General features: G+C 55.7%; 3 protein-coding genes across 7 annotated transcripts in view; 2 read left to right on the top strand and 1 right to left on the bottom strand.

The window, feature by feature from the left end:
* Window positions 1–459: 459 nt before the first annotated feature.
* On the bottom strand, window positions 460–22,170 carry LOC130257161 (uncharacterized). Of its 2 annotated transcripts, XM_056499404.1 has the most exons (3): window positions 21,475–22,170; window positions 19,672–19,824; window positions 18,627–18,881 (listed from the first exon to the last, which is right to left on the bottom strand). In XM_056499404.1, exons 1-3 carry the CDS (start codon window positions 21,945–21,947, stop codon window positions 18,824–18,826), a joined length of 684 nt encoding a protein of 227 aa, XP_056355379.1. In that variant the 5' UTR covers window positions 21,948–22,170; the 3' UTR covers window positions 18,627–18,823. The 2 variants fall into 2 exon arrangements, 1 of the variants encoding a protein (XP_056355379.1); XR_008841276.1 differs by lacking the exons at window positions 18,627–18,881; window positions 21,475–22,170 and adding an exon at window positions 460–3,549 and having other exon boundaries at window positions 19,672–19,776.
* AP3B2 (adaptor related protein complex 3 subunit beta 2) lies at window positions 5,147–16,645 on the top strand. Of its 2 annotated transcripts, none has more exons than XM_056499397.1 (27): window positions 5,147–5,426; window positions 7,861–7,936; window positions 8,048–8,122; window positions 8,234–8,329; window positions 8,416–8,576; window positions 8,697–8,763; window positions 9,237–9,419; window positions 9,535–9,711; window positions 9,931–10,028; window positions 10,303–10,357; window positions 10,506–10,577; window positions 10,739–10,801; window positions 11,016–11,148; window positions 11,230–11,339; window positions 11,412–11,588; window positions 11,673–11,859; window positions 11,961–12,079; window positions 12,299–12,410; window positions 12,696–12,891; window positions 12,968–13,130; window positions 13,224–13,278; window positions 13,917–14,023; window positions 14,152–14,383; window positions 14,479–14,563; window positions 14,987–15,084; window positions 15,745–15,883; window positions 16,165–16,645. In XM_056499397.1, the coding sequence occupies exons 1-27, from the start codon at window positions 5,314–5,316 to the stop codon at window positions 16,313–16,315; spliced, it is 3,300 nt and encodes a 1,099-aa protein (XP_056355372.1). In that variant the 5' UTR covers window positions 5,147–5,313; the 3' UTR covers window positions 16,316–16,645. The 2 variants fall into 2 exon arrangements, with proteins under 2 accessions (XP_056355372.1, XP_056355371.1); XM_056499396.1 differs by having other exon boundaries at window positions 5,282–5,426; window positions 9,532–9,711.
* CPEB1 (cytoplasmic polyadenylation element binding protein 1) overlaps window positions 19,651–27,149 on the top strand; it is a 38,689-nt gene continuing 31,190 nt past the window's right edge. Inside the window, exons 1-2 of one of the 3 annotated variants that reach the window (XM_056499398.1) lie at window positions 19,651–19,735; window positions 25,280–25,457. In XM_056499398.1, the coding sequence (XP_056355373.1) occupies window positions 19,721–19,735; window positions 25,280–25,457 (193 nt within the window). In that variant the 5' untranslated portion in view covers window positions 19,651–19,720. The other 2 variants (XM_056499399.1, XM_056499400.1) reach the window with 2 other exon arrangements.

The raw sequence follows: 27,149 nt of genomic DNA, 5'->3' as shown, positions 1-27,149 counted from the left end.
AAGGAGGAGGTGATGAGGACTGGGAGGCAATAATGAGGATCAGGAGGGGACAATGGGAACCTGGATGCTTTGATGGTGACCCAGAGATAGGGACAAATGTGGAGAGCAGGAGGTGACAGCAGTGACTGGGAAGGGATGATGGAGATCAGGATAAGACAGTAGGGACCATGTGAGGATGATGGGGACCAGGAAGGTGTGATGGAGATCATGAGGGGGAAGTGGAATGCAATAGGGGTGGATAGAGATGAGGAGATAGTAAGGACTGAGATGGGATGATGGGGAATGGTGTGATGGGTGCATGTGGACAAGACAACAGAGACCAGGAGGGGATGGTGGAGATAGAAGGGGACAAGACCAACAAGAAGATGACATGAAGTTCTGGAAGGGTGGCTGTGCGACTGGAGGTGGCTGGGAAGGGTTAATGTGGCTGCCTGCACTGAGCTGGGTCCAGGCCAGGCTCAGGTTTCACCTGTTTATTCAGCTCTTGTTTATTGGAGGCTTCCTGATAAATGATTCTTTGGAGGTTGCCCGATGACAGAGGGTGACAGTCACTCACCTGAGCCCTGCTAAAGCCTTCACTGACCCCTGGCACCAGGATTAAAGTTTAATGCGACTCTGGAGCTGACCCCAGGCATGCACCATTCTGGGGTGACAGGGCTGGGGACAGGCTGGTGGCCATTCCTATGACATGGGGCTGGATACAGACTGATGGCCACCCAGGGCCAGAGGATTTTAGCACCAAGAGGTGATTTGTCATAAGCCTAGTGTTCACAGGTTACCAGGGCATTGCGGCCACGGGGCTGTTTCATGACTCCTTTGGGGTCACTCAAGAGGTTTGTGGATGAAATGTCACACCAGGTTGGGTTTGTCCCCCTGGGACTGGCCCTACAAGATGGGCACAGTGCCACGGTGCAGCCGGTCTGGGCACATTCCCAGGCACTGGTGCAGCCATGTGCCGGTGCCAAGAGCCACCGTGGTGCTTGCTGGGGCGGGCTGAGGTCCTGCCCCGCAGCCACCTTTGGAGCAGCGGCAGCTTGGGACACACAGTGGACTGAGGGGACCTTGGAGGTGACCCCAAGGTGAGGCAGCAGGGCACAGAACGAGCACTGAGGCTGAAGCTTGGGTTTCAGCAGGGTGACCTGTCATCACAACTGTGGGGACAGAGAAGTCCCCGAGGTGTGGGGTACCTGCCCCCAGCTCCTGGAACATCGTGTTTTCTCCTTGCAGATGAATCTCCTCGCCCAGGTAAAGGGGGAGCTGGCAGGAAGGACACCTGCATCCAGGTGATCCCACTCCTCTGCACTGTACCCAGTGCCCCTGGACCCCAGAGCTGGGACCTGCCTGGTGCTGAGTCTGGGCAGGGTGGGGAGGAGGATGAGTGGCCTGGGAGGCTGGGCTGGGCTGGGCTACGTGCTGGCAGAGATGGCTGGTGGCAGGGGATGGGTGTCAGAAGAGGACAGGTCTTGCCCTGCTCCCTCTCCCACAGGTGAGCTCCTTCCTTCAGACCCTGCAAGCCCCGGACTGGCTGTTCCTCCAGCCCTGGCACTGGCTGGGCTCCTCGGTGCGGCAGGTTTGGGGGTGCTGGCGTGAGAATCCCAGCCAGGTGCTTGGGCAGGGGGTGGCAGCAGCCCAGGCCAGCACTGAGCCATGACATGGGTGCCACTGTGGCTGATGCAAGGTGTTTGTCCCTCCAGGTGAGCAGCTCCAGGCAGGTAAGTGCTGGCATTGCCCCTGTGCCCTGCACTGCCTGTCTCACCCCTGGCACAGCTGGGATGAATCCTGCACACCCTGCCTTTTCCTCAGCACCCACGGGTGCTTCAGCACATAGAGGAGGCAGCCCCTTCCCAGAGGGTTTCCATCCATGGAGACCCTAGACCCAAGCTGTGCTTAAGGCACCAAGGATGTGGGATGAGCCAGCAGGTCAGTGATGCTGCCAGTGGCCCTGAAACATGGCTGGGTCCCCAGGCAGTGACTGGGGCAGTGACCACGGCAGGGTTCTTCCTCTGCGAGGGGCTGCTAGGACAACACTTCAACACGGTCCCCAACGGAGCGGCTGAGCCCCAGCCTGGGGACCTCTTCCTCTTCCCTCTGGCCTCGGGGGGCCCTGGCTGGTGGGGCGCCCACGCTGGCATCTACTGTGGTGACGGGGAGATCATCCACCTGGAAGGTGAGCCCAGGAGGAGTCACAGCATAGGAACATCTCCACGGAAGGGACATGGGGTACAGAGCCCACTTTGCCCTGCAGGCAGCTCGGGGATGTCACCGTCAGGCATCGTGGCTAAGCACGGCAAGAGCCACCTGCTGCGGGCGCGGGGCCCGGCCCGGGTGCTGCGCAGGAAGGGAGGGCTGGACGTGGCTGCCCTGCAGCGCCGGGTGCGCGCGGCCATGGAGCAGCCCGTGGAGTACGACCCCATCGCCTGCAACTGCATCCACTTCGCCCTCGCCCTCCTGGGGCTGGGCCACCTCGCTGCTGCCATGGTGGGTGACACCACCAGAGCAGGTGCTGCCTGGGACACCTTGGCACCTTGCTCCCAAACCTCTTCTTTCTTCCAGGTGTCCCCAGCGCTGCAGTGATGGAGCTGACGGTGCTCCTGGGGCTGGAGCATCCTCGCCTGGGGGCTGGAACTGCACCAGTGATTTGTCATTCCTCCTGTGTGGCAATAAACACTTGCATGGAAACCCTGTGCCAGCCCTGTTTGATTTGTTGTTTTCTCACTTTCTCAAAAGCACTGTCAAGTGATGTCCTGCTTTGACACACCTTGAAGGGAGAGGCTGCTCTTTGCTCCCCATGGTCTCCTGAGACAAACATCTGCCTCTTTTAGTGCTGGCATTTAATTTTGAGCATAAAAATGAATATTCGGTGGACTGCTGGGTTGAAAATGGGTCAAAGGGCTGGATCAGGTCTGGCTTGAGGCTGGTGGTGTACCCCATGAGTCAACTCTGTGTCCAGTCCTGTTCAGCCTCTTCACTACTGGTCCAGTTGATGAGGTAGAGTGTATCTGCAGTGAGGGGTAGTGAGTCACCAACTCACAGTGATCCTGGCACCCCTGAAGTGCTGGGTGCTGTGACGGGCTGTCCAGCATGAGAGAGACAGGGATGTACTGGAGACACACCACAAAGGGCCACCAAGGGTCTGGAGCATTTCCCATAGGAAGGGAAGCTGAAAGAGCTGGGGCAGCTCAGCAGGGAGAAGGGAGTTTCCAGCGGGATTTTATCAGTGTTTATAGGGAGAAAGAAGGTGGAGTCTTCTCTATGTCTGCTGAGGGTTGGGGTCTCCACGAGAGCAGCAGGGTCCCCAGGAAGGTCTGAGATCCAAGCATGGTTGGGGTCCCAGGGAGGGCTGGAGTGAGTGTCTCTCTGGGCTGAAGATTAATTGCTGTCCATTAATTAGGTGCTTTATCCAATTCTGCTACTTGAACCATGGCCATTTTCCCTTGCTGCCTCACTCCTGTGAGATGGGGTGAGTGCCTCTCCATCCACACCAGCTCTGGGGCTGGTCAGTCGCCTGGAGAAATAATAGGGGGAATATCTGCCAATAGGATAAAGTACCTGGGAAAAAAAAAAAGAGATGCAAACAAAATCTCAGCTATAATAATATCAATAATGATAACTTATAATAGATATAATTTATAGCAGTATATTATATAATATGTTACCATATGAAACATTGTAATATGCATGGCCATATCTATAATAATATTTGTATTTAACATCTGTAGTATAGTTAATATATGATAATATATCTAGTATATAATAATATATCTAGTATATAATAATTCCTATCCTGTTATTAATAATAATATAAAATATAAACTATAATATCTATAAGATTAATATAAATTAATACCATACCTAATATATATAATAATTGAGATAGCATGCATATACTACTATGTGGAATACAGACCATAAAATATTGAATTTTATAATGCAGTAGATAATACATAATACACAATATGTAATATGTATTACATTAAATACTATATAGTATATAGTACATAATAGAATTAATATAATCTGCAATATAACGTATAGCATACAGAACATAATGCATGTATTATATTGTATATAAACTGCAGAATGTAGAATGGTTTATGAATTATCTATAATATAGTATGATTGAATATCGTAAATACATAGTATTGCATAATTAGTGAAATCTGTAATAAATTAAAATGTAATGTAATAAATAACATGCAATATATAGTATGCAGTACGAAACATGTAATAGAATGTATAAATGATATGTAAGTGTGTATTCTGTATACTGGATGCAGTAGTGCGTATAAAATAATAATGTATATAATAATAATAAAATGTAATATGGTAGGATATAATAATACATATTATAGCATCCGACTATATAATATTATTTACTATAGCGTAATCTATTTTCAATATGTCTAATTATGATCATATAACGTTATAATATAACGTCTATTGCTATAACTATAGATTTTCACGACTCTGGACTGGTATGTGTGCGGCTGTGAGCTCAGTCACTATATCACGGCAATCTCCTCTGAAATTCCCCGGTGTCCCGCTCCCTGAGCAGGTGTGAGGGCTGCGCAGGGCCCGGCCGGGGCTGCAGACCCCGCTGCGCTCCCGCTCCCGGTGCGGGCGGGGTTCACTCCCGTTCCCGGAGCGGGCGGTGGTCAATCCCGTTCCCGGAGCGGGCAGGGATCGATCCCGTTCCCGGGCGGGCGGGGGTCAATCCCGTTCCCGGAGCGGGCGGGGGTCGCTCCCGTTCCCGGTGCGGGCGGGGGTCGCTCCCGTTCCCGGAGCGGGCAGGGATCGATCCCGTTCCCGGGCGGGCGGGGGTCAATCCCGTTCCCGGGCGGGCGGGGGTCAATCCCGTTCCCGGAGCGGGCGGGGGTCGCTCCCGTTCCCGGTGCGGGCGGGGGTCGCTCCCGTTCCCGGAGCGGGCAGGGATCGATCCCGTTCCCGGGCGGGCGGGGGTCAATCCCGTTCCCGGGCGGGCGGGGGTCAATCCCGTTCCCGGAGCGGGCAGGGGTCGCTCCCGTTCCCGGTGCGGGCGGGGGTCAATCCCGTTCCCGGAGCGGGCAGGGGTCGCTCCCGTTCCCGGAGCGGGCGGGGGTCAATCCCGTTCCCGGAGCGGGCGGGGGTCGCTCCCGTTCCCGGTGCGGGCGGGGGTCAATCCCGTTCCCGGAGCGGGCGGGGGTCGCTCCCGCTCCCGTTCCCGGTGCCGGCGCTGCCCCGGCGCGCTCCAGCCGGGCCCGTCCCCGCCCGCGCTGACATCAGTGCCCGCGTCCCCCCCGCATCCATCCCGCATCCCGCATCGCTCCCGCCGCCATGGCCGCCAGCCCGGCCTACGGCGAGGAGAAGGGCGGCTCCTCCAGCCTGGGCGAGCCCGAGTACGGCCACGACCCCGCCAGCGGCGGCATCTTCTCCTCCGACTACAAGAGGTGGGGACAATGCGGGCGCGGGGGACAAGGACGAGCCCGCCCGTGTGGCCGCCGCCGCAGGCCTTGGCCGCCGGCCTGGGCGGGGAGCGGCACCGAACCGAGCTGGAGCGGCCCCCGACGCGGGGACGGGGACGGGGACGGGGACGGGATGGGGATGGGGATACGGACAAGGATGAGGATGGGGACAGGGATGGAGCAGGGGATGCGGCCACTGTCGCCGTCACCATCATTGCAGGTTGCCAAGGCCGGAGAGGGTTTTGTGGGAACACCGCAGGATATTGGAGATGATGGGGTTGGGGGAGATGTGCGGGGATCCCCCTTGAAGCTCCCACCCCGGGGCTGGGGCGTGCCGGGCACGGTGTTCCCACCGTGGGGACTGCTCCTGGGGCTCTCCTGAGCTGACACCCCCTCCCCACGGCGCACCGAGGTTCCCAGCGGGGAGGCTGCGGCTGGGGGCTTGGGTGTGGAGGCATGTCACACTGCGTGGGACAGACCCGGGGGGTGGGCACGGGTGAAGAGGAATTGGAGGGGTGTGTGCTCCTGGAGCTGCAGAAATGTCTCTCGGCCCTTCCTACCAGTGTCAGTGTGTCGCTGTAGGGCTAGGAAGCGGCGAAAGAATACAGCAACATCACTGTCCCCCACTCTGGCAGTGTTCCCCCGTCCCTGCTGCCCCGGCAGAAAATCGCTGAATCACTGTTTGACAGCATCACTCTCTCTACACCTGGCTGTGTCCCCCAGTATGGCAATTTCTCCCAACCCTGATCCACTGGCAGTGTCCTCCAGTCTGGCAGTGCCCTCTGTCTATGACCCACTAGCAATGTCCCCATCTCAGAGTGTGTGTCCCTCCCATGAGCCCCTGGCAGTGTCCTCCAGTTTTTCCAAATCTCCTCCTCTCTGACCCCTCCTTGGGAATGTCTCCTGGCCTGGAAGTGCTTCCCTGCTCCCATGTCTGCCAGTGTCCCCTGATCCCCACTGGCAGCGTCTCTCACTCTGGCACCATCCCCTAGCCCTGACACCCTGGCTGTGTCCCCCAGTCTGTCCAGGTTACCTCAGTGATCTGCTATCAGTGCCTCCCATTCTGGCAGTGTCACCACCTTCATGGCAGTGTCACCTTACTCCTGACCTCCTGGCAGTGTCCTCCACACCTACAGTGTCCTCCACACCTTTAGTGTCACTATAATCTGCAGACTGCCCTTCACCAGAGCCACACCAAGTCTGTCACCATTCCTATGAGCCATCCATGGCATGCATGGCACATGGGGCAGGACAAATGCACCGAATGTGGCCCCACCACCCAGGTTGGACACCCAGAGGTGCCCCATCATGTCACCCTACCACCCAGTAGAGTATCCCACCTTGATGTGCATTTCCTGCCCAGGACTGAGCCACTCAGCACGGGGAAAGGAGCTCCCTGCAGTGTCCCCAAGCCCCACCAGCAGGTCAGATGTCACTTTGGACGTGGCCTCATCCACTGGGAACGGCATCCTGATCTAGGCTGCAACCCAACCCCAGGCACAGCGTCAGGTTTCAGCCTGCTGCGCTGGGCAGAGGAGCGGGGCCACAGCCCTGTCACCATCCCCCGGGCCACTGCTGCCAGCCACAGCCATGGTGTCCTTGCCGCCAGTGCAGAAGCTGCTGCGGCAGCTGCCGGTGGGGCCGGCTGGCTGGCCGAAAACACCAGAGGGTGGTGGCGTGGCCGAGGAGGTGACAAGCCCGGTGCTGGCCACCGAGGCTGGACAACCCGTCTGCTACAGCGCCCTGCGAGCTGATGAGCTGCGGCCCCTCGCTGGCACCAAGCCTGCAGTGGACACTGGCACCGGGCCACCGCCGCGGTAAGACTCCCCCAAGGAGCGCCCCAGGGCCCTCTGTGATGGTGCCTCTGGAAGAGCATCATCCCATGGGCGTCACCCTCAGTTGCTGCAAGTAGACACAGCCTTGCAGGTGCCTCCTGTTTAGGGGGGATCAGTGTCCCTTAGGAAAGAGGACAGTGGTGACAACTTTACAAAAGACTGGTGGCATTTTCCCAGTCCAGGGAGAGGACCAGGGAAGGGCTTTGCATCGGGGTGTGCTGTTAGATCCATGTCCATGAGGGGACAAAGGACACCCGAGCCAGGATGGAGCTGCTGATGGGCACCTGTGGTTTAGGGACAGTGTAGGGTAACAGCCACAGCCAGGATGGGACAGGGTTCTTGTCCCAGTGCCTGGGATGAGGATGGTACTGGGTGCTAGCACCATGCCAGTCCCCCGGTTCCTCTTTCACCTGGCTGTAACCCAACTCCTGTCCCCATAAATATTTCACAATGAAGGGTTGGATTGCCAGCCTGATGGTAGGCTGGGAGCAAAAAAAAAAAAAAAAAAAAAAAAAAAAAAAAAAAAGACTAAAACCAGTTAAAAATATGAAAATGGGTATTTTTTTACCCCTGGTGTGATTCAGGCATGATGACCTCAAGGAGATGCTTGACAGCAACAAGGATTCGCTCAAGCTGGAGGCCATGAAGAGGATTGTGGCGGTGGGTGTTGCTGTCACTGCTGGGGACCACTGCTGGTGCCTAGATGTGTCATGTTGTCCCAGCCCCTGCTGTGCTAGCTGCCCATTGTCACACCACTTCTTTTCCCCCTAGATGATTGCCCGTGGTAAAAACGCCTCTGATCTCTTCCCAGCTGTGGTGAAAAATGTTGCCTGCAAGAACATTGAGGTGAGGAAGATCTTGGGTGGCCCTAGCAGCATCCCAGGGTCTGGCACTTTCCCAGTTTTTGGGGATTGCCTGGAGTCTGGGGGGCTCTGAGGTGGCACCTTCACCCTGCAGGTGAAGAAGCTGGTGTACGTATACCTGGTGCGCTATGCAGAGGAACAGCAGGATCTGGCCCTGCTCTCCATCTCCACCTTCCAGCGAGGACTCAAGGTGGGCTGGTTTGAGGACCCAGGGGGCATCTGGAGGAGCACTGAGCCTGTCACAGCTGCACTGCAGCCCCCCACATGTCCCCACAGGACCCCAACCAGCTGATCCGTGCCAGTGCCCTGCGGGTCCTGTCCAGCATCCGCGTGCCCATAATCGTGCCCATCATGATGCTGGCCATCAAGGAGGCCGCCTCGGACATGTCCCCGTACGTGCGCAAGACGGCTGCCCATGCCATCCCCAAGCTGTACAGGTAACGGGGGGAGGCAGCTGCTCAATTTAGGGGATACCAATAAGGGTCTTGGCTGCTTGGTACAGGCAGAGATGGGGTGGAGCTCGGTCCAGCATCACCTCCCCTGCTCCTCCCTCACAGCCTCGACTCAGACCAGAAGGACCAGCTTATCGAAGTGATCGAGAAGCTGCTGGCCGACAAGACCACGGTGAGCAGGGTGCAGTGTTTCTCCCACCTCTAAATCTGGGAACATCAGTGGCCTGGTGCACTCATGGGGATGGAGATGTTCCCACCATGGATGCAGCCATCCCCACAGGGCTGGCATCCTCATGGGATGCCATTGTCCTCACTGATCCAGCATCCATGAAGGGATACAGCCATCTCCCAAACCAACATCTTTGTGGGGATGCCACTGTCCCCACCAATCCAGCATCCTCACAGGAATGCAGATGTTCCCACCAAATGGGTGTCCTTGTGGGGATGAAGCCATGTGGAAGTACTGCTGTCCCTACTGGGCCAATGTCATGGGAAATTCACCAACTCCACTGAGCTGGCATCCCTACAAGGAAGGGCTGCCCATCAAACCAGAACCCTCATGGAGATGCCACCATCCCCACCAAACCAGCATATTGTTGATTATGCCACCCCTCCAGTAAGTCACCCCAGGTTTTCCCTCTGCAGCTGGTGGCTGGCAGCGTGGTGATGGCATTTGAGGAGGTGTGCCCAGAGCGCATAGACCTCATCCACAAGAACTACCGCAAGCTCTGCAACCTGCTCATCGACGTGGAGGAGTGGGGGCAGGTGGTCATCATCAACATGCTGACCCGCTACGCCCGCACCCAGTTCCTCAGCCCCAACCAAAATGTGAGTTTGGGAGCACAGGATGCTCTGGGAGCCCTGGGGTATGCCGGGAGCCCTTAGGGAGGTGGGGTGAAGGGGCAGTGTTCTTGGGGATACAAAGGGTCCCAACTGCCAGCAGGAGTCCTTGCTGGAGGAGAACACTGAGAAGGCTTTCTATGGCTCTGAGGAGGAGGATGCCAAGGATGCTAAGGCAGAGGCAGCCGTGTTGGCCAAGTGCAAGCCCTACGTCATGGACCCCGACCACCGCCTGCTCCTGCGCAACACCAAGCCCCTGCTGCAGAGCCGCAATGCTGCGGTGAGACCCTTACTGCCACCCTGTCCATGCCCCAGGGCCACTGGCTTATGATGTCCCCATGGGCAAGGACACTGGGGTGTTTGAGGGACACCCAGAGATGGTGTCCTCAGGGCCAGGCTACCTCCAAGTGCTGAGAGTGGGACTGGGGGACCATTCCCTAGGACATTCCCTAGGGTGTCCCCCATTTCCAGCAGGTGACTTTTGGATGTGTGTCCATAGGTGGTGATGGCTGTGGCACAGCTCTACTTCCACCTGGCACCCAAGGCAGAGGTTGGAGTCATTGCGAAGGCACTGGTACGGCTTCTGCGGAGTCACAGGTCTGTGGCACCTGGGTTGTGGTGGTGTCCTACCCCTCCACCCCAGCTGTTGGTACCCATGGGGAGCTCCAAAACCCTGTGAGAGACCCTCAAAAAGCCCATCCCTGGAAGGACATCAGGTTGGAGGCCTTTTTGGGCTGGCCCAGTCCAGATATGGGGTGGCAGCATCTTGGTGACAGCAGCCTGGTGGTGGGTCCTGGCCCATATTCACAGGGACTTGCTGAGGGTGTCTGGTCCTGCCCCACTGATAATGGTCCCCTCTTTGTCCCCACAGTGAGGTGCAGTATGTTGTGCTGCAGAATGTGGCCACCATGTCCATCAAGCGGCGGGTGAGTCGCAGATTTGATGTGAGAGGTGTTGGCCCTGTTGACTCTGGAGGGAGATGAGGATTAGCCAACAAGGTCACCAGAGCCTGGAGATGACCTTAGAAAGGTGGGGGGACAGAGATGATACTAATGTCTCTGGCTGTGCATGCAGGGGATGTTTGAGCCTTATCTGAAAAGTTTCTACATCCGCTCCACGGACCCCACACAGATCAAGATCCTCAAGGTGAGCTGGAAACACCAAGCAGAACTTGTCAGGGGTGGGTTTGGGGCTTCCTGACCATTTCCTTGGTTCAGCTGTCCTCATGCCCTGGGAACAGGAGGACATCAAGGCCCTGTGCCCTGTCACCATGCCCCTATGCTGCCCATCTCTTCCTCTTTCCGCAGCTGGAGGTCCTCACCAACCTGGCCAACGAGACCAACATCTCCACCATCCTGCGAGAGTTCCAGGTATGGCCATACTGAGGCTGCCACCCTGGCATGGCTCTTGGTGCCAAACTACCACCATGGAGGGGGCAGAGAAGAGCTCCTCCAGGAGGAGTGGGCTGAGGCCATACCAACCCCATCAGCAGTTCCAAAGGGCCCCAATGTGTGACCACTGCCGGGGCATGTCCGGCACTGGCACATGGGTGACATGTCACTTGTGCCCTCCATGCCTGTGCAGACCTACATCCGCAGCATGGACAAGGACTTTGTGGCAGCCACCATCCAAGCCATCGGGCGCTGTGCCACCAACATCGGGAAGGTGCGGGACACCTGCCTCAATGGCCTGGTGCAGCTCCTCTCCAACAGGGATGGTGAGTACACATGGCAGGGGTGAATGGCAGCTCCATCACTGTCAGGGCAGGATGCAACTGAGGCTGGGTCTCTGCCCACAGAGCTGGTGGTGGCCGAATCTGTGGTGGTCATCAAAAAGCTGCTGCAGATGCAGCCAGCCCAGCACAGTGAGATCATCAAGCACATGGCCAAGCTCACTGACAACATCCAGGTTGGTTGGGGTGTTGCTGACCCACATGAGAGGGGATAGCAGCAGTGCCACATGTCTGAGGGCATTTCACAGGTGCCAATGGCACGGGCCAGCATCCTGTGGCTCATCGGCGAGTACTGCGAGCACGTGCCCAAGATCGCGCCTGACGTGCTGCGCAAGATGGCCAAGTCCTTCACCAACGAGGAGGACATCGTCAAGCTGCAGGTCATCAACCTGGCAGCTAAGCTCTACCTGACCAACTCCAAGCAGGTACCGGGGATCTGATCCTAGGGTGTGCCTCGGTTTCCCTGTCGGGGAGGGAGAGGCCAGCCCTGAGCATGTTATCTGACACAGAGCAAGCTGCTGACCCAGTACGTCCTCAACTTGGCCAAGTACGACCAGAATTACGACATCCGCGACCGGGCTCGCTTCATCCGCCAGCTCATTGTGCCCACTGAGAAGAGTGGGGCCCTCAATAAGTACGCCAAGAAGCTCTTCCTGGCCCAAAAACCGGCTCCTATCTTGGAGTCTTCCTTCAAAGGTACCCATCCCTGGTCACAGGACACTGGGACATGGGGCAAGCTGTCACCACAATGTTGTATGGCTGTCCCTGAGCTGCTGCCTCCTCTCACTTTGTTGTAGATCGGGATCATTTCCAACTGGGCTCCCTATCCCATCTGCTCAATGCTAAGGCTGTGGGCTACCAGGAGCTGCCTGATTGGCCAGACGAGGCCCCTGACCCCTCCGTGAGGAATGTGGAGGTGCGTGGAGCACCCTGGGTATGTTGGGGAGGAGGGGCCAAGGTGGGGATACTGACTCAAGGTCTTGGAAGAGACCCAGAAAGTACCCAGGTACTGCTCACATGTCCTAGTTCCCTCTCTAATGCTCACACATGTGCTTTGGGATCGGGGGACAAGGGTGGCTGTTTGGATCTCCCAGTCATGGGTGATGGCCCTGCTCCATCAACCCTGTGCCAGCAGGTTCCTGAGTGGACCAAGTGCACCAGCCGGGAGAAGAGGAAGGAGAAGGTGGAGAAGCCTTTCTACTCTGACTCAGAGGGCGAATCGGGACCCACTGAGTCGGCAGACAGTGGTGAGGACCTGATGGCATGAGACACTGGGCAGTGGTCACTGTGGCCATCAGGCAGGTGCCACAATGGTTGGGCATTGGACAGAGGACAGTGGGGACACTCCATCATGGGAGGGACATGGCAGGAGATGTGGAGGGATGCAGTGGTGGGCAGTGGGGACACAGTGGAATGCAGTGAGACTATGCAGGGATGCAGTGGGAGGATGGAGGATGTAGTGGGATAAAGTGGAAGATGGGAGAATGTGGGGGGACACAGCAGCAGGGCTGCACTCTGCTGTGCCCCCACAGAGCCCGAGTCTGGCAGCGAAGAGAATGGCAGCAGCAGCAGCTCTGGCAGCTCCAGCTCTGGCACCGAGGAGGAGGAGGAAGAGGAGGAAGACAGCGGGGAGCAATCAGAGGACAAGGAGGAGGAGGAGGTGGAGAAGAGGCCAAAGAGGAAGGACAAGGAAGGTTCCCATAAGGCAGTCTTGGGGAGCGCGGGAAGGTATGCCCTGGGAAGGCAAGGGGGTGCTCCCAGCAAAACCTCTGCCTCAGCCCCCTGAGCTGGGCTCTCCCTGCAGCCCCAGCGAGGAAGAGGAGGAGGAGGAAAGGGCAAAGAAGGCCAAGAAGGCGGCTCCACAAGGGAGGAAGGGCCGTGCCGAAACCTCATCAGAGGCCAGCACCTCTGAGAGCAGCTCCTCTGGCTCCGACTCCGGCTCTGAGGCAGAGGCCAAACAGAGGAAGGTGATGAGGGCTGGGAGGGGATGGGCTGGGATAGGGGGCTGCACAGGGATACCTGTATCCCCTACTGAACTCCCCATCTCTGCCCCCCTACAGCCCCCCAGCAGCAAGGCCAGCCCCAAGGAGATCTCCCTGCTTGACCTGGATGACTGTGAGTGGCTGCTTGGAATATGTGAATTGCCGTGGTGATGCTGCTGGGGAAACTGAGGCATGACCCCTCACCCCAATGATATCAGAACTCCATGGGTCCTTTGGGAGCTGCAGAGCTGGGACAAGGATAGGTGTGGTGAGGGGTCCTTGTCCCCAGAGGATGGCCGTGGGACAGGCAGCTGTGACTATTGGATTGTCCCCGTGTGGCCATGCACAGGGACACAGGGTTGTGTCTACACCAATGGAGCTATGCCACTGAGCTGTCCTTGTGTGGCTCTTCCCATGGGACCATGCCACCAGGGCTGTCCCCACATGGCTGTCCCCATAGGGCTATCCCCATCAGGCTATCCCCATGGAGTTGTCTCCGTGGCACTATGCCACCATGTGTGTCCCCCTGTGGTTGTCCACATGGAGCTGTGCCACTGGGCCTGTTCTCATTCGGTTGTCCTCATGGGACTATGCCACAAGGGATGTCCCCACATGGCTGTCCCCATGTGGTTATTCCCGTGTAGCTGTGCCCAGGGCTCTCCCCATGCTATTGTCCCCATGGAGCTGAGCCACTAGAACTGTCCCTGTGTGGGTGTCCCCGTGGGGCTGTGAGCTCTGTTACCCCTTTCCTCCCCTCTCCCCACGCTGCAGTTACTCCATCTCCTGTCCAGCCCATCCCCTCCAGCAGCATCATCTCAACCAGCCTGGTGACCGACCTGGAGGGCCTCACTCTCACCGACAGCTCCCTGACACCCACCGTAAGTGTCCCCCGTGCCCTCCCCGGGGAGCTCCTAGGCCTCCTGTCACCTGTGGGGGCTCCTGGGCCCTCTGCCACCTGCAGGGGTTGCAGGGAGCCCTGAGCAGCCCCCACTGTCCCCTGGTGCAGCTGCTGAGCCCGGCATTCAGTGCAGTGAAGACCTATGAGCTGCTGCACCGCATGGCAGGCGAGGGGCTTGCGGTTGAGTACTGCTTCAGCCGGCGGCCCTTCCCAGGAGACCCCCACATGGTGGCCGTGCAGATCCAGATCTCCAACAACACCGACACCGAGGTGAAGAACCTGCGAGTCAGCGAGCCCAAGCCACTGTCCGGCATGCGGATACAGGAGTTCCCTGAGATTGGTATGGCATGGCACGGCATGGCCGTGACACTGTGGGGGAATGGGGACAGGGCTTGGGTGAGAATGTGGGATGTAGTGGCAGCCCTGTGGTTCCAGAGCACCTGGCGCCAGGGGACACAGCCACTGTGGTGATGGGCATCGACTTCTGTGACTCGACCCAGGCGGCAAACTTCCAGCTGTGGTGAGCATCTGTCACTGGGCAGGGCAGGATGGGTGTCCCCAGGGATCAGGGCATCAAGTGCTCCAGACATGGGGAAAGTGAGATAGGTATCAACATCCCTCCAGGTAGCAGGAGACAGGGGACAGCAGAAACAGGGCATGGGGTATCCCAGGGGATGGAGGACAGCAGGACAAGCACCAGAGGGAAGAGGAGACACTCAGATGGGCATGGGGTGGTTGGGGGACAGCAGGAAATGCACAGGCCTCCCTGCAGGGGACAAGGACACAGCAGCAGCTCCAGGTCCAGCCTGACAGGTTCCCCCCATTCTTGAGCCTTTTTGTGCCAGTTTCCCCCAGTCACCCCTGCCCAGGGCAGGGATGAGAGCAGGACATGGAGAGGGGACATATTCTGGGCACGTGTTTGTCTCACTGCCTGTCTCCCCAGCACCCATACACGCCAGTTCTACGTCTCCATCCAGCCACCCGTGGGGGAGCTCATGGCCCCTGTCTTCATGAGTGAGAACGAGTTCAAGAAGGAGCAGGGTGAGTGGGGCCGGGGATGGATAAAGAGTGCTGCACAGGCACCTACCATTGACACTCACCCCCAATTTTGTCCCCTCTGCCGCCCTCGCTGTGGCCCTAGAGCACCTGGCACGGCCGGGTGAGGGTAAGTGGCTGCTCAGCTGGCCCCTAGAGTAGCTCTGCTCCCCTCACCCACTCCTGCACCCCCAGCCTGTGGGCTGGGATGACCACCAGGGTGGCCTTGTTGGGTCCCCACAAAGCGTGAAGGGCTCATGCCAACCCTGGCACTCCCAAAACTGTCTGGTGAGTGACACCCTGTGTCCCTGTGCTTCTGGATCAGCACATCCCCACTCTGACTCCATGGATGGAATCTGTGTTGCATGGGGGAGCTTGGTGCCGTGCAGCACCTGGCCCCATTGTTGCCACTGTCCAGAGGAGCCCATGCCCAGGGATATGGCTGCTGCGACCAGGCAGGGACATAGGGATGAGCCCAGGAAGGATTACAAAGGATTTTTCCAAAACCACTGAATCCAGAACCAAGAGCAAGCAGAGCAGCCAGCTCAGGATGTCATGGGGAACCTGAACACAGGGAGCTGGAGGGGCTTGCTTTGGGCATGTTAAAGCAGGGCCCAGCAGGGTATGTGGCCAGAGATGGGCAGGTGCCTCTGTTACCTGCTCTAGGAAAGCTGATGGGCATGAGCGAGATCACAGAGAAGCTGACGCTGCCTGAGAAATGCCAAAGTGACCACACCATCGTCCAGCAACTGACCTCGGCCGCCAACGTGGGCCGCGTGCCCTGCGGTGCCAGCAATGAGTACAGGTAGCTGGAACCCCATACCTGGATCAGACAGGCACTGTCACCACTCCATTCCCACCTGAATCACAGCAGGGCTTCCTTTAGCATGAGGAGCCTGCATGAACCCAAATGGGACAGTGGCCATGGGTGGCAGGTGCCTGCCTGTCCCCAGCGGAGCATCCCATGGGACCAGAGGGTGACAGGGGACAGCTTGCCTTGAAGCTCTGTGTTCACCACCCATCCCATGGGACCAGGGGGTGACAGGGGACAGCTTGCCTTGAAGCCCTGTGTTCACCACCCAACAGGTTCGCAGCCAAGACAGTGACAAGTGGGAGCCTGGTGCTCATCACCCTGGAGCGGCGGGAGGGCTCCACGGCTCAGCTGACCATCAACAGTGAGAAGATGGTCATTGGCACCATGCTGGTGAAGGACATCATCCAGGCCCTGGCACAGTGACAGCCGGGTGTTGCTGCACCCTTGGCCCTGCCGTCCCACCCCTTCTGCCCCGTGCTGCTCCTCAAAACACTCCCTTGCCCCCATTTCTGCCAGGTTATTCCCTGCCCCAATCCCAAAAGCGGTGGCAGACAGTGACCCTTGTGCCAGCTTTGCTGTTGGGTGGAAGGAGCAGGATGGGGCGTGTGGGATGCAGGGAGGTGTCCTACTCGGAAGGGCAGAAGCAGTTCCAACCCCCACAGAGCAGTGTGCCCCCAGTCCATCCCATCATCTCTCAATGTAACCCTTATTTATTATGTCCAAGATGTCCCAATAAAGCTCTTCTCCAACCTACTCCCTTTCCCTCCTCTGCTCTGTGGGCACATCAACCCCAGATTCCCCCCATGCCAGGCTCTGTTAGCTTCCCAGGGCGGCCCTCAGGGGACATCAGGGGACCAGCCATCCCTTAGGTGACTGGAAACATGCAGAGTCTCCCAGGGGTGGGTGGCTACCGGGTCCTGGAGAAAACCTGGCACATGGTCTTGGGGTGAACCCCCTGGAGCAGGAAGTGCTCAGTTGGACCAGGCATCTGAGGAATCTTGGGAGGGTTCCAGCTATTTATTCAAGGCGGAATTGCTCATGCTTCGACCGCAGAAATACCTGCTATGTCAGTGCTGGGTCTGCTCTGCAGTGTCACTGGAGAGATTCCTGGGGCCAGCTTGGGAAGGGTTTTTAGCTCCAAACTGGGATTATGAAAAAAAAAAAGAGAAGGAAATCTGACTCTTTATTAAGATCTCTCCTCCCAGCAAGGACTGGGTGGGATTTCAGTGAGCACTGGCTCTCTTCATCCAAAGCTGCAGCTCAGCACAGAGCCAGGCCTGGCCTCAGAGGCAAAGGATGAGCAAAGGACATGCAGGAAGATCTGAACCCCAAACCACCTCTGCTGCCACAAAAAGGGTGAGGGGCTTTCTGGTTTTTCTGGCTAAGAGATGAAAAAAAAAAATCTTTGTTTTCTGATGGGTGAGGAATCCCTGCCACTGGATTGGAGCAGCAGCACCAACCACTGAGTGTCAAGTGCTTGTTCCACAGGAAAAAGCCCATTCCCACAAGGACAGGGGCTGGAGCCACAGCTGCCCCACAGGATGCAGCTGGGAGCCACAATGATGCCACCACCGTATTTTCCTTAGGGTGGCTGATTTAACCCTTGGGGTCCTATCCCTTCATGGGTTCAGTGAGTGCCACAGCCTGTGTGTGGAGAGATGCCAGCACAGTGAGGCTGCCCTTGGGGACCCCACCTTAACCCTCTGGGGGTCCCATTCCCTCATGAGAGGAAGCCTGTGTGTGGGAGCTGCCAGCACTGAGGTGTCCCTGGGAGGGAGGCTGCAGCCAGGCATCACAGTGCCACCACTCCATTCCCCTTAGGGAGACTGATTTAAGCCCTCGGGGGTCTCATTCTCCCATGGGGAGTGTGCTGAGCCTGTGTGCAGAGAGCTGCTGGAGCCAAAGGGGCTCTGGAAGGGCTAAAGCCAGGCACCACAGCACTGCCACACCTCATTTTCCTTGGGGAACCCATTTTAACCCCTTTGGGTGGGTCCTTTTCCACTCAGAGTGGGTTCTGAACACCCAATCTGTGTGTGGGAGCTGACAGCGCTGAGGTGTCCCTGTGAAGGCTCCAGATGGACACTGTAGTGCAACCACCATGTCATTCCCCTTACACGGGCTGATTAAATCTGGTGCTGAGGTGAATGAAGTGATGAAGTCCCCGGGGGGCTTCAGCTGGGCACTGCCACCAACAGATTGCCTTCATGGGGGGGATCATTTGAGAGCCCTTTGGGGTTTCACTTGTCAGAAGGAGCACAACGAGCACCACAGCCTATGCATGGAGAGCTGCTGGCACTAAAACATCTGCAGAAGGGCTCCAGCCAGGCAATGCCACCGCTGCATTCCCTTTAGAGGGCCTGACTGATTTAAGGCCTTGGAGGTCCCATCCCCTCACAGGGGGCTCAGTGAGCATCACAGCCCATGTGTGAGAGTTGCCAGCACTGAGGCTGCTCTTGGGGAACCCCATTCCCCTTGATAGGAAAGATATGTGTTCATGTATTTACAAACAATTCCATGGGTGAGGGTATGGCTGTTAACGTCTTTGAAATGGTTCCTAATGTCTCTACCAACTTCAAGCCACAGGTTTGTTACAGAACACAGACAGTTTGGCTCCTGAAACAAAAGGTCCGTGTTTAAAGGGGGATATGTGGTAGGCAGTGCAGGAAGGCTGTACCTTCCTAGTACCTCAGCCAGTGGGGAAAGGGAGAGGGCAACATGCAGCCGGGAGTTTAGGCTGAAAGGAGGATGTGCCCTCCCAATCTTTCCCTTTATTTGAATAAGGTTGCAGGACTCCTCTGTCTCCTTTATGGACACTGGCTTTTCATAGCGTGATTTCCTCACAGAGCACTCAATGAGCACCCAGCCTAGATGTGGCGAGTGGCCCGAGCAGTGCTGAAGCGAAGAGTCAGAACCACTACCATCACAGACCCCTCAGATGGGCTGATTTAAGTCCTTGAATCCTGTCACTGGCCCTTGGGGTCCTGCTCTCCTGAGAGGAATATGGAGTGTTGCTAGTGCTGAGATGTCCCCAGGCAGCTCCAGCTCGGCAGTGCCACCACCATCCCACTCCCTGAGGGCCTTAACCCCTCAGGAGGAGCCCCATTCCCTCCTGGGGCATTCAGTGAGCACCACAGCCCACGAGGGACTTAACCCCTCAGGAGGAGTCCCATTCCCTCCTGGGGCGTTCAGTAAGCACCATAGCCCAGGCGTGGAGAGCTTCTGATACTGAGGTGCTCCAGAGGGGCTACAGCTGGGCACCACAGTGCCACCACCATCCCATTCCACTCAGAAGAGCTGATTTAACTGCTCAGGGGTTCCATCCTCGCTGAGGAGGCTGAGTCAGTACCACAGCCCATGTGTGAAGAAATGATGACACTAAACCTGCCCTAGGGGACCTCAATTTAATGCCTAGGGGGTCCCATTCCCCTCACGGAGGCGGCACAGCGAGCACATGGCAGCTGCCAGCGCTGAGATGTTCCTGGGAGGGTGGCTGAAGCCGGACTGGAGGGCTGATTGAATCCCTCGGGGTCGCGTTAACCCGCGGGAGCCTCTTCCCCTCACGGCGCCGGGGCCGATGGCGGGAACCGCCCAATGGCGGCGAGCAGGCGCCACGCGGCCCGCGCGTGCCCCGCGCATGCGCCGCAGCCCGGCCCCTCACGGCATCCCCTCCCCTCCCTCCGCGCCCCCACCCCCGCCCTAGGCGCGGCCCGGCCCGGCCCATAAAAGCCGCGGGCCGGGAAGAGCGCCCGGTGCTCCCGGTGTCCTCGGTGTCCTCTTACCTCGCCTTTGCCGCGTTCCGGGACCGCCCGCCCGCCTCCGGTGCTGCCGATGGCCTTCCCGCCGGTGAGTGCGAGCACGTGCCGCCCGCGAGGCCGCCTCGCCACGTGGTCGCGCGCGGCGGCGCTGCTGGGCGGCGTTCCCGCCCGTTCTGCCTGCGCGGAGCGGGGAGGGGATGGCGCCCCTGAGCCCTCAGGACGGGCTGCATGGAGCTCCCCCGCCTCCTCTCGGGGCGCTGATACGGGATCCCCACTCCGTTTGGGCTGGTCTCGAGTGGGTCCTGCTGTTGAGGTACACCCGAGGAGAGCAGGGGGCTCTGGAGCTCACGGAATCTATTAACTGGCCCCTGCTGCCTTCAGGGAAACGCCGGAGGAAACCTGATCCTAGCCTAGCGACCTAATGTCCCCCTTTTCCCAGGGTTTTAGGGGAATGAAGTTGGGCTGGAGGTGCTGAGCTTAGGTTTGGATGCTGGGGCATGTTTTAGCTGCAGCGGGCACTTGTACTCATGCAAGTTGTATTTTTGTGCACTTTTAAACTGCCTTTTTTTAGTAAGGTAACCGGAGGTCCTATTTTATTCTTAAACCATATGCTGAAAGCCCCATATAGTGTCTGGCTGGGACAGGGGGTAACACAGGAGGCTCAATTTGTAACTGAGTGTGGGCAAAGGTGACTCTTCTGAGTGAGACAAATCCGTTGAAAAATAAGTTCTTTTTTTTACCGTTTGGTATTCCCCAGCTGAAACCAATTAATGCTTATTACTGGTGCTTGTGTCATGGGCTAACAAGGTGTGCTGGCACCTGGAGAGCTGGTGAGGGGCTTCAGGTACAGCTGGGCTCAGGGAAGAGCTCCAGGACCCCATTGCTTTACTGCAGTTTGTCTCGACTGCAGTAACAGTTGAACAGTCTCCCTACACCAATTAAACCTTGTTCAGCTTTGATAATCTGCTGCAACAGGCAGCTCTGGGTATTGCTTGTGTACAAAGCTGCATGGGAGTGATGGCTTCAAAATGTTGGTTTTTTTTTTAAAAAGCCTCGAAAAATAGCTGCCTTGATGGTGAAATGCCTTTAAAAACAGTGATTTTGGGAAGACTTGGTGTTGTGTAGTCTGTGCTCCCCTCTGAATTAAGACCAGTCTTAATTCCAACCAGGTGTGTTCAAGATGCTTCTACTCAGTAAACCCTGGGACAGCTGCTTAACTTTAGCCTTGCTGATGATGGGAGAGCTGGTGCAGCCTTGCCTAATAACCCTTTTTGGGATCAGCTGGAGGTGGGGGTGTGATGCTTGGTTACACCAATGTCATGTTTTGCATAGGTGTAGCTGACTTCAACTTGGGAAGCAAAACATACCAACACAAAAAAAAAAGGATTTTCTGAGCTGCCTTTCATAAAGTATGGAGCCATCTTGGCTTCATTATTTTGACATGAGCACCATTTTAACATCTTAAATTTTGCCTTGGTATTGAAGGCCCTCTTGGCTGTAGCTACAGCTCCAACAACCCTCTGGGCATCAGCATGGCGCTGCCTGGGTAGGATTTCTATGGAAGATACAAAAAAAGCAAAGGCTGGACTGTAACTGAGGTGGATGAGCCTTGCCTGCTCCCCAGCATCCCCAGGAGCTAATGCACATCTTGGTCATATTGGCAGCCGAGCTGTGTTTAATGACTTCCCTAAGGATTAGACTATGATAATCCTGTGCCAGTGCTGTTGTGATGCTGCAGGTTCTGCCTAGCCCTGGGATTTCATTATCTCTAGGTTTCCTGCAGGTGTGTGTGCCTGGGGGCTGTGGAGGTGCCTCATTTCCACTGACCTTGGACAACTTTGGGGTGTTTTGCTGCGCAGGTGTGTTGTGCCCCCAACTGAGTGCTGCTGGTTGTGCCTGGAGCAGGCTCTCCTGTAGGTAAACTCTGCAGGGTGTTGGGTCTGCTTGGGGCTGGTGGGATGGGAGCTCCAGGGACCTGCCAGCTTCCTGATGCACAGCCGGCAAAACAAGCTCTCTGCCGTGGTGGTAAGGCTTGCTTGGTGCTCTGTTACTCTGAGGGAGGGGAACTCCTCCCTGTTTCTTGACACTTGTTTTCTCAGTTCCATGTGTTTGGGTTGCAAGAGGGGTCTGGAGCCTTTCAGTACCCTCCTTGAAACCTTAGTGTTGTGGGGAGGAATATTCCTGCTTGGGTGTAAGTTCTTAGTTGAGTCAGGGTGTGGAGGACTGCCCTTCTGCCTGAAATTCATCTTGCTGTGTGTCTTTGTATGATGCTGCTTGGGTCTGTATTTCTGACCTCCCATGATTTAACCTACAGTCTCAGAATCGTTTGCTCTGTGGCACTATGTGCCTGCTGCAGACAGCTGAATTGCTCTTCTCCTTTGGTTCAGATCCAGGGGCTTCCCTAGAAACTTCCAACTCTCGACGAGACTGGGTGTCTTACTAGTCATTAGGAAGGGATGTTTGACTCCTGGTGGCTTTAAAGCAAGCACCTGTTAGCTGAATCAGCATCTCCATTGACTTGTTCATCCCTTGATAAAACTGTGTCCGTGCCTCTGCATTGGGATTATGAGGTGTAACAGGATGGAATGGCTGAGAATGACTGTTGGGTCACTGTTTACACCCCAGGGTGTCTCATGTGATGTGAAGAGGACTCACCAGTGCTGCACTCTGTACAGTGCTGCTGTACCTCCGGAAGCAGAGAGGATCTGTAGTTTGTAGCTGCAGTGTGCAGGGCTTCCAGGGAAGCCTGGAGAGACAGTGTGTTGAATTTGCCAAATCATTCCAGGTGGGAGACGGAAAGCAAATCCTACCTGGGCTCTGGAGTGCTGTGTTGCTCGTCTTGGCTGGGGATAAATAGTGGCACCGGCTGTGGGGATGCAGCCTCAGGTGTGGTGTTTCACTGGGCTTTGGTATTGACTCTGAGATGGAAGCATTTGGGTGGATTCTCAAGTTTGCAGACTCTTTCTAGCATCCTCTCCAGGCTCTAAGTGCTCTGGAGGCTTGCAAAGCTCTTCTCAAAGGAGTATCTTATTTTAGAGTTAAGGGAGGAGAGGGTGAGCCCCGAGCCCCTTCCTACAAGGGGTTGTAGTGCTGCAAGGTCCCCCCTACCCTGCGTGCAGGATGATTGCAGTATCTCAAGGATATCCTTTACAATCTAGGGTTAAAAGCTCTCTAGCAGAAGGGATTTCTGTGGAAAGGCTTGGCTGTGTTCTCACTGGTTCCTGTTTGGAGCAGGAGTGGTGCTGCCAGTAGTGGAGACTAAATGAGAAGGAACGGGTGGGGCGTTCAGCTGGCTGCTCCAGGTTATTTTGTCTCACTAGTGCAGATTCCTAGGGAAAAGCTTTGCCTCCTGCTGGAAGTGGTTCTTTTACAGGAACAGGAGTAGAATGTGGAGTTCCATGCTTGTGCCAAGGCAGCCTGATGCGGCACTCCTTTTTATTAAAGATGACTGGCAATACTTTTGTAATTTGAGCTTCTGTACTCCAGCTGCTCTTTATAAAGATGACTTAAAGCATGCTCTGCCTGTTCTCTCAGCCTGCAGCTCGCTTTCAGCCTTACCTGTTTCACTCTTGTAAATGTTCCAGAGAACCAGCACCTTGTCTGGCGGTGGGCTCTGTGTGCTCATGTATTTACAAACAATTCCATGGGTGAGGGTATGGCTGTTAACGTCTTTGAAATGGCTCTTAATGGCTCTTAATGTCTCTACCAACTTCAGGCCGCAGGTTTGTTACAGAACAGTTTGGCTCCTGAAACAGGCAAAGGGTCTGTACAAGCCTGAATTTCTGAACTTTGGGGGAAAAACGTGTTTAAAGGGGGATATGTGGTAGGCGGTGTGGGAAGGCTGTACCTTCCTAGTAACTCAGCCAGTGGGGAAAGGGAGAGGGCAACATGCAGCCGGGAGTTTAGGCTGAAAGGAGGCTGTGCCCTCCAAAACAGAGAGAATACCCTGCGGGCGTGTGCCCCAGTGGAGAATCTCTCCCTCTATTCGAATGAAGTTGCAGGGCTCCTCCGTGTCCTTTCTGGACACTGGCTTTCCACGGCGTGGTTTCCTGCACAGCTCTGGCATTTCAATAGCCAGCCCTCAGCGCTGAAGAGATGCTAATAGTCCGAAACGGGCTGGAGGTCTCCAGCAATTGTTCAGGTCCCGCCTGCAGGCACCGTGCTGGTTCAGTAGCTTATTCCTGCTGCTTCCAAGACCGGGTTTCCTTTGCTTTTTAGCTATGTGGTGGGTCGTTGGAGAAAACGATCGGATCGTGCGCGTCTAATGACGAGGTGGGGGGTGGAATGTAAGCGCCAGGCATGGGCTGGGTTTATATTCCCGTCTCCATGTGAAGTTCGGTTTAGACCAGCCTCCTTGAGCGATCAGCAAGGGGCCATTTGAAAGTAAAACCAGCTCGGTGCTTCAAACTTGTTTGCGGGTGAAGCAGAACTGGAGGTAAGTGAGGCGCCCGAAACTTGCAGTAGCACGTCCAGGAGGTGCCTGTATTAAGTATCTTGACAAGTACAAATGGCCCAATTTAGAGCTTCGGTGTGTGTGTTGGAGGAGCAGGGGCTCGTTTGCCAGACTTGATGCTCTTCAGATCTGAGTTCAACTTGATTTAATGGCCAGCATTCTGCTCCGGAGGCCAGGACTGGCAGGGTTGTTCCTCCCTGCTCCTCTCTTTAAAGCCGGTCTTAATGGGCGGCGATACCGATTGCTCGGCGTGTTCGGGAGCAGAGTTCTGCCGTGGCTCTTGGGCGGCGGCTAGGCCTGTCCTCGGCCTCTAAACGTTGGTAGTGATGAAGCTTAGCGGCTTCTGAGTTGTCAGAGGCTCGGATGTGGTGCCTGCATGTCAGTGGCTTGTGAGCAGAGCTGGGAAAGCAGCTGCTTTTCCCGGTTCTCTGGACCGGCATCAGAGTGCAGGAGGGGTTTGATGTTTCTCGACAGAAGCTTTACATAGGTCACCCTTTCTTTAGGGTGGCTGCAGAACCTTGATGCTGGTGGATCTGTGCCTATGCAGGGTTGTGCTAAAGCAGAGATGGTTTGGGGTTCCTGTTTTTGAGGTCAGGAACTGCTGTGTGAAGGGAAGATCAGGGTTTGATCTGCCTTTCCTCAGGATTTGGGGCTGTTTGATTTGCTGGGAAGCAGTGTTCAGATCTTTTTCTGCAAGCTTGAAGTGATTGCTGCTGACTTGGATCAGTCCCCAAGATGGGTAGTGAGGTGAGCCTTGCTGTGCATAAGAGGAACTGCTGTGGTTCCTTGTGGTGTCTGCCTGGACCATGGGCACCCCACTTGTCCCTTGGTGTCAGGAAACTGATTTTGGGGTAGAAGGTGTGTGCCCTCATTCATCAGATATCTGCTGGTGTTGTGATGTGCTGGAGAAGAACAGCAGGGAGCTGTGTTCACAACCCAGCTGGTTTGGTGTGGCTGACACTGAAGTCCATCCCTGGTACCTGTGTGTGGTGGGCAGTCTGATCCAGTGTGCAGACTGCTGACTGGTTTGCTTAACTGCTTCTTTAATGCCAAGAATTGGGTTTGAGTGTTGCTAAGACCTAAGCTAATGTGACTATTGGAGGCAGTCCAGGCTTTCCACAATGTGTTGAAAGCTGAGTACTTGCCTATTTGACACACATACTGGTTCTTTTTTACCAGAAAGAAGATCCTGTGAGGAGCATAAAAGACTGCTGGGATAGCCCGAATGCCCCTGCTCTTTCCACTTGCAGCAATGCGGATATATTCCGCCGAATAAATGCCATGTTGGACAACTCTCTGGATTTCAGTGGAGTCTGCACCACGCCTGTCACAAAAAGCAAATGTGACGCCCTGCCAGGTGATGGAGGGGGGCTGCTGGAGGGGGGAGGCACTTGGTGGGACCTGGTGAGCAGGTGGTGGTGGTGGTAATCCTCAGCGGTGTGGGTGTTGGCATGTTTGGAACCGGGAGGCTTTGCTTGTGTGCCTGAAGTGAATAATCCTTGTATTCCCTGGCAGTGTGGATGTGCCTGGAGGTGCAGTGGGTCCCTGTGGGCAGGATGTGAGTGCTCCCTGCCTGACTTGCCAATTCCTGGTGGGAATACCCCCAGCAGACTCCTTTAGTCTGCCTCTGCTAGTGTCAGGATTAAACTACTTGCAACATTAAGCAAGGCTGAGTTGCTGCATACATGGAAATTGCAAAATAATTTTGAAAAAACATACTTGCTACAGGTCAGTTAAACCTGCATGTCAGAGCACAGGTGGTGCTGACTTCCCTGCAAAGCAAGCTTGGTGTTATGAAATCTGCTGCAAGCTTCTGTTTCTTCCAGGCTGAGGGGAGTGGGCATCTTCTGCTGCCTCAAGACAAGTTTTGTGCCAAAGTGGTGGAGAGTGTTTGGTCTGGTCTTATTTTTATCCAAGTAAAGGACATGGTTTTTGTCCCTTTGCAGCAGCCCAGGACTGCAGTAAATGTACCTGTGCCTGATACTCCTTTTGCCAGCACACCTTTGAGCAGCAGTGCTTGTGCCAAGGATTTGGGCACTTGAAAGTGGTTGCTCTTGCCTCTCCAGCCTCTGAATTACAGGGTCCAGAAATACTTCAGCCATTATTGGAAACAAACTGGTTCCTCAGGATATGTCCGAAAACAAAGTGGGAAGGGCTGAGCCTCCCCAGCTGATGACCCTGCAGGGTGCCATGGGTGAGCAGGTTTCTCTGCAGTCACTGGAGACAGAGTTGCCTTGGCCTGATGGGTAATCTGAAGTTTAATCAAATGGGTGTGGAAAAAGTTCTAAATGGGAATATGGGCACTGTGTGAGCCGGTTTCATGCCTGTACAGTGCAACTTTGTTCTGGGCTAGCAAAATGACTGCTACCAGATGACTTCCAGTGCAGCTTAATCTCCTGGGTATTTGAGGATTTAGCAGTGTTGACCGGGGGCTGATCTGGCCATGTGATCCCATGCTGGCACTGCAGAAATACCAGAGGAAGTGAATTGCTTGCTCTGAGGCCTGGATCAATGGCCAGCATTGCTTGAAACCTGCCTGGTAAGGTGGCATTGGGGGCTATGCTGGCTACTCCTGAGCAATGGTGTGGGGATTATTAACCAGTTCAGATTAGTGGTGCATTTTTAGAGATTTGCTGTTGGACTGAGCTGGTTTGGCTATTTTTTTGTCCCCTGTCACAGTAGTGGCCAGTGCTGTATCTGATCTGGTTGCACTGGAAGCATCAAGGAGAAATAAATAGGAATACTTTCCTTTATCTCCTTGCAGTGAGTTCATGAAAGTTATTTCTGGCTTCCTTGTTGCAATCTTAGCTATTGCTCCATTTGGAATGGGACTGTTGAACAGAATCTTAGAACATGTTCATGGTATTTCCTGATTGAGTTTCAGCTTGCCAGAGTTAACCTAGTTTACAAAGGAGGTGCACCTGCCTGTTAGAGCAGATTGATCCTGTGAAGGTGTGGGTTAGTTCTGGTTTTGGGTCTGGGCTTAAGAGCTGGCACAGCAATTTTAATTTGCAGTGCTGTATTTTACTTTGAAAGCTCTTCTCTGAGG

Source organism: Oenanthe melanoleuca, chromosome 10 (assembly GCF_029582105.1).
Source record: "Oenanthe melanoleuca isolate GR-GAL-2019-014 chromosome 10, OMel1.0, whole genome shotgun sequence".
NCBI classification, from domain to species: Eukaryota; Metazoa; Chordata; class Aves; order Passeriformes; family Muscicapidae; genus Oenanthe; species Oenanthe melanoleuca.
This window is presented reverse-complemented; position numbering and strand designations above follow the sequence as displayed.

Bases quoted from the DNA above. Each gene is read 5' to 3' on its own strand.
- AP3B2 (XM_056499396.1), top strand. From the start codon at position 5,314: ATGGCCGCCAGCCCGGCCTACGGCGAGGAGAAGGGCGGCTCCTCCAGC. The intron at 10,358-10,505 runs GTGAGTCGCAGA...CTGTGCATGCAG, and splicing joins CCATGTCCATCAAGCGGCGG to GGGATGTTTGAGCCTTATCT. The intron at 15,085-15,744 runs GTGAGTGGGGCC...TACCTGCTCTAG, and splicing joins CGAGTTCAAGAAGGAGCAGG to GAAAGCTGATGGGCATGAGC.
- LOC130257161 (XM_056499404.1), bottom strand. From the start codon at position 21,947: ATGGGAGGTCAGAAATACAGACCCAAGCAGCATCATACAAAGACACAC. The intron at 19,825-21,474 runs GTCAGTGGAAAT...CGCTCCGCGCAG, and splicing joins ACACCCCAAAGTTGTCCAAG to GCAGAACGGGCGGGAACGCC. The intron at 18,882-19,671 runs GTAAGAGGACAC...TATTCCTCTCAG, and splicing joins CGGAACGCGGCAAAGGCGAG to GAGAGCAGGACCCCAAGGGC.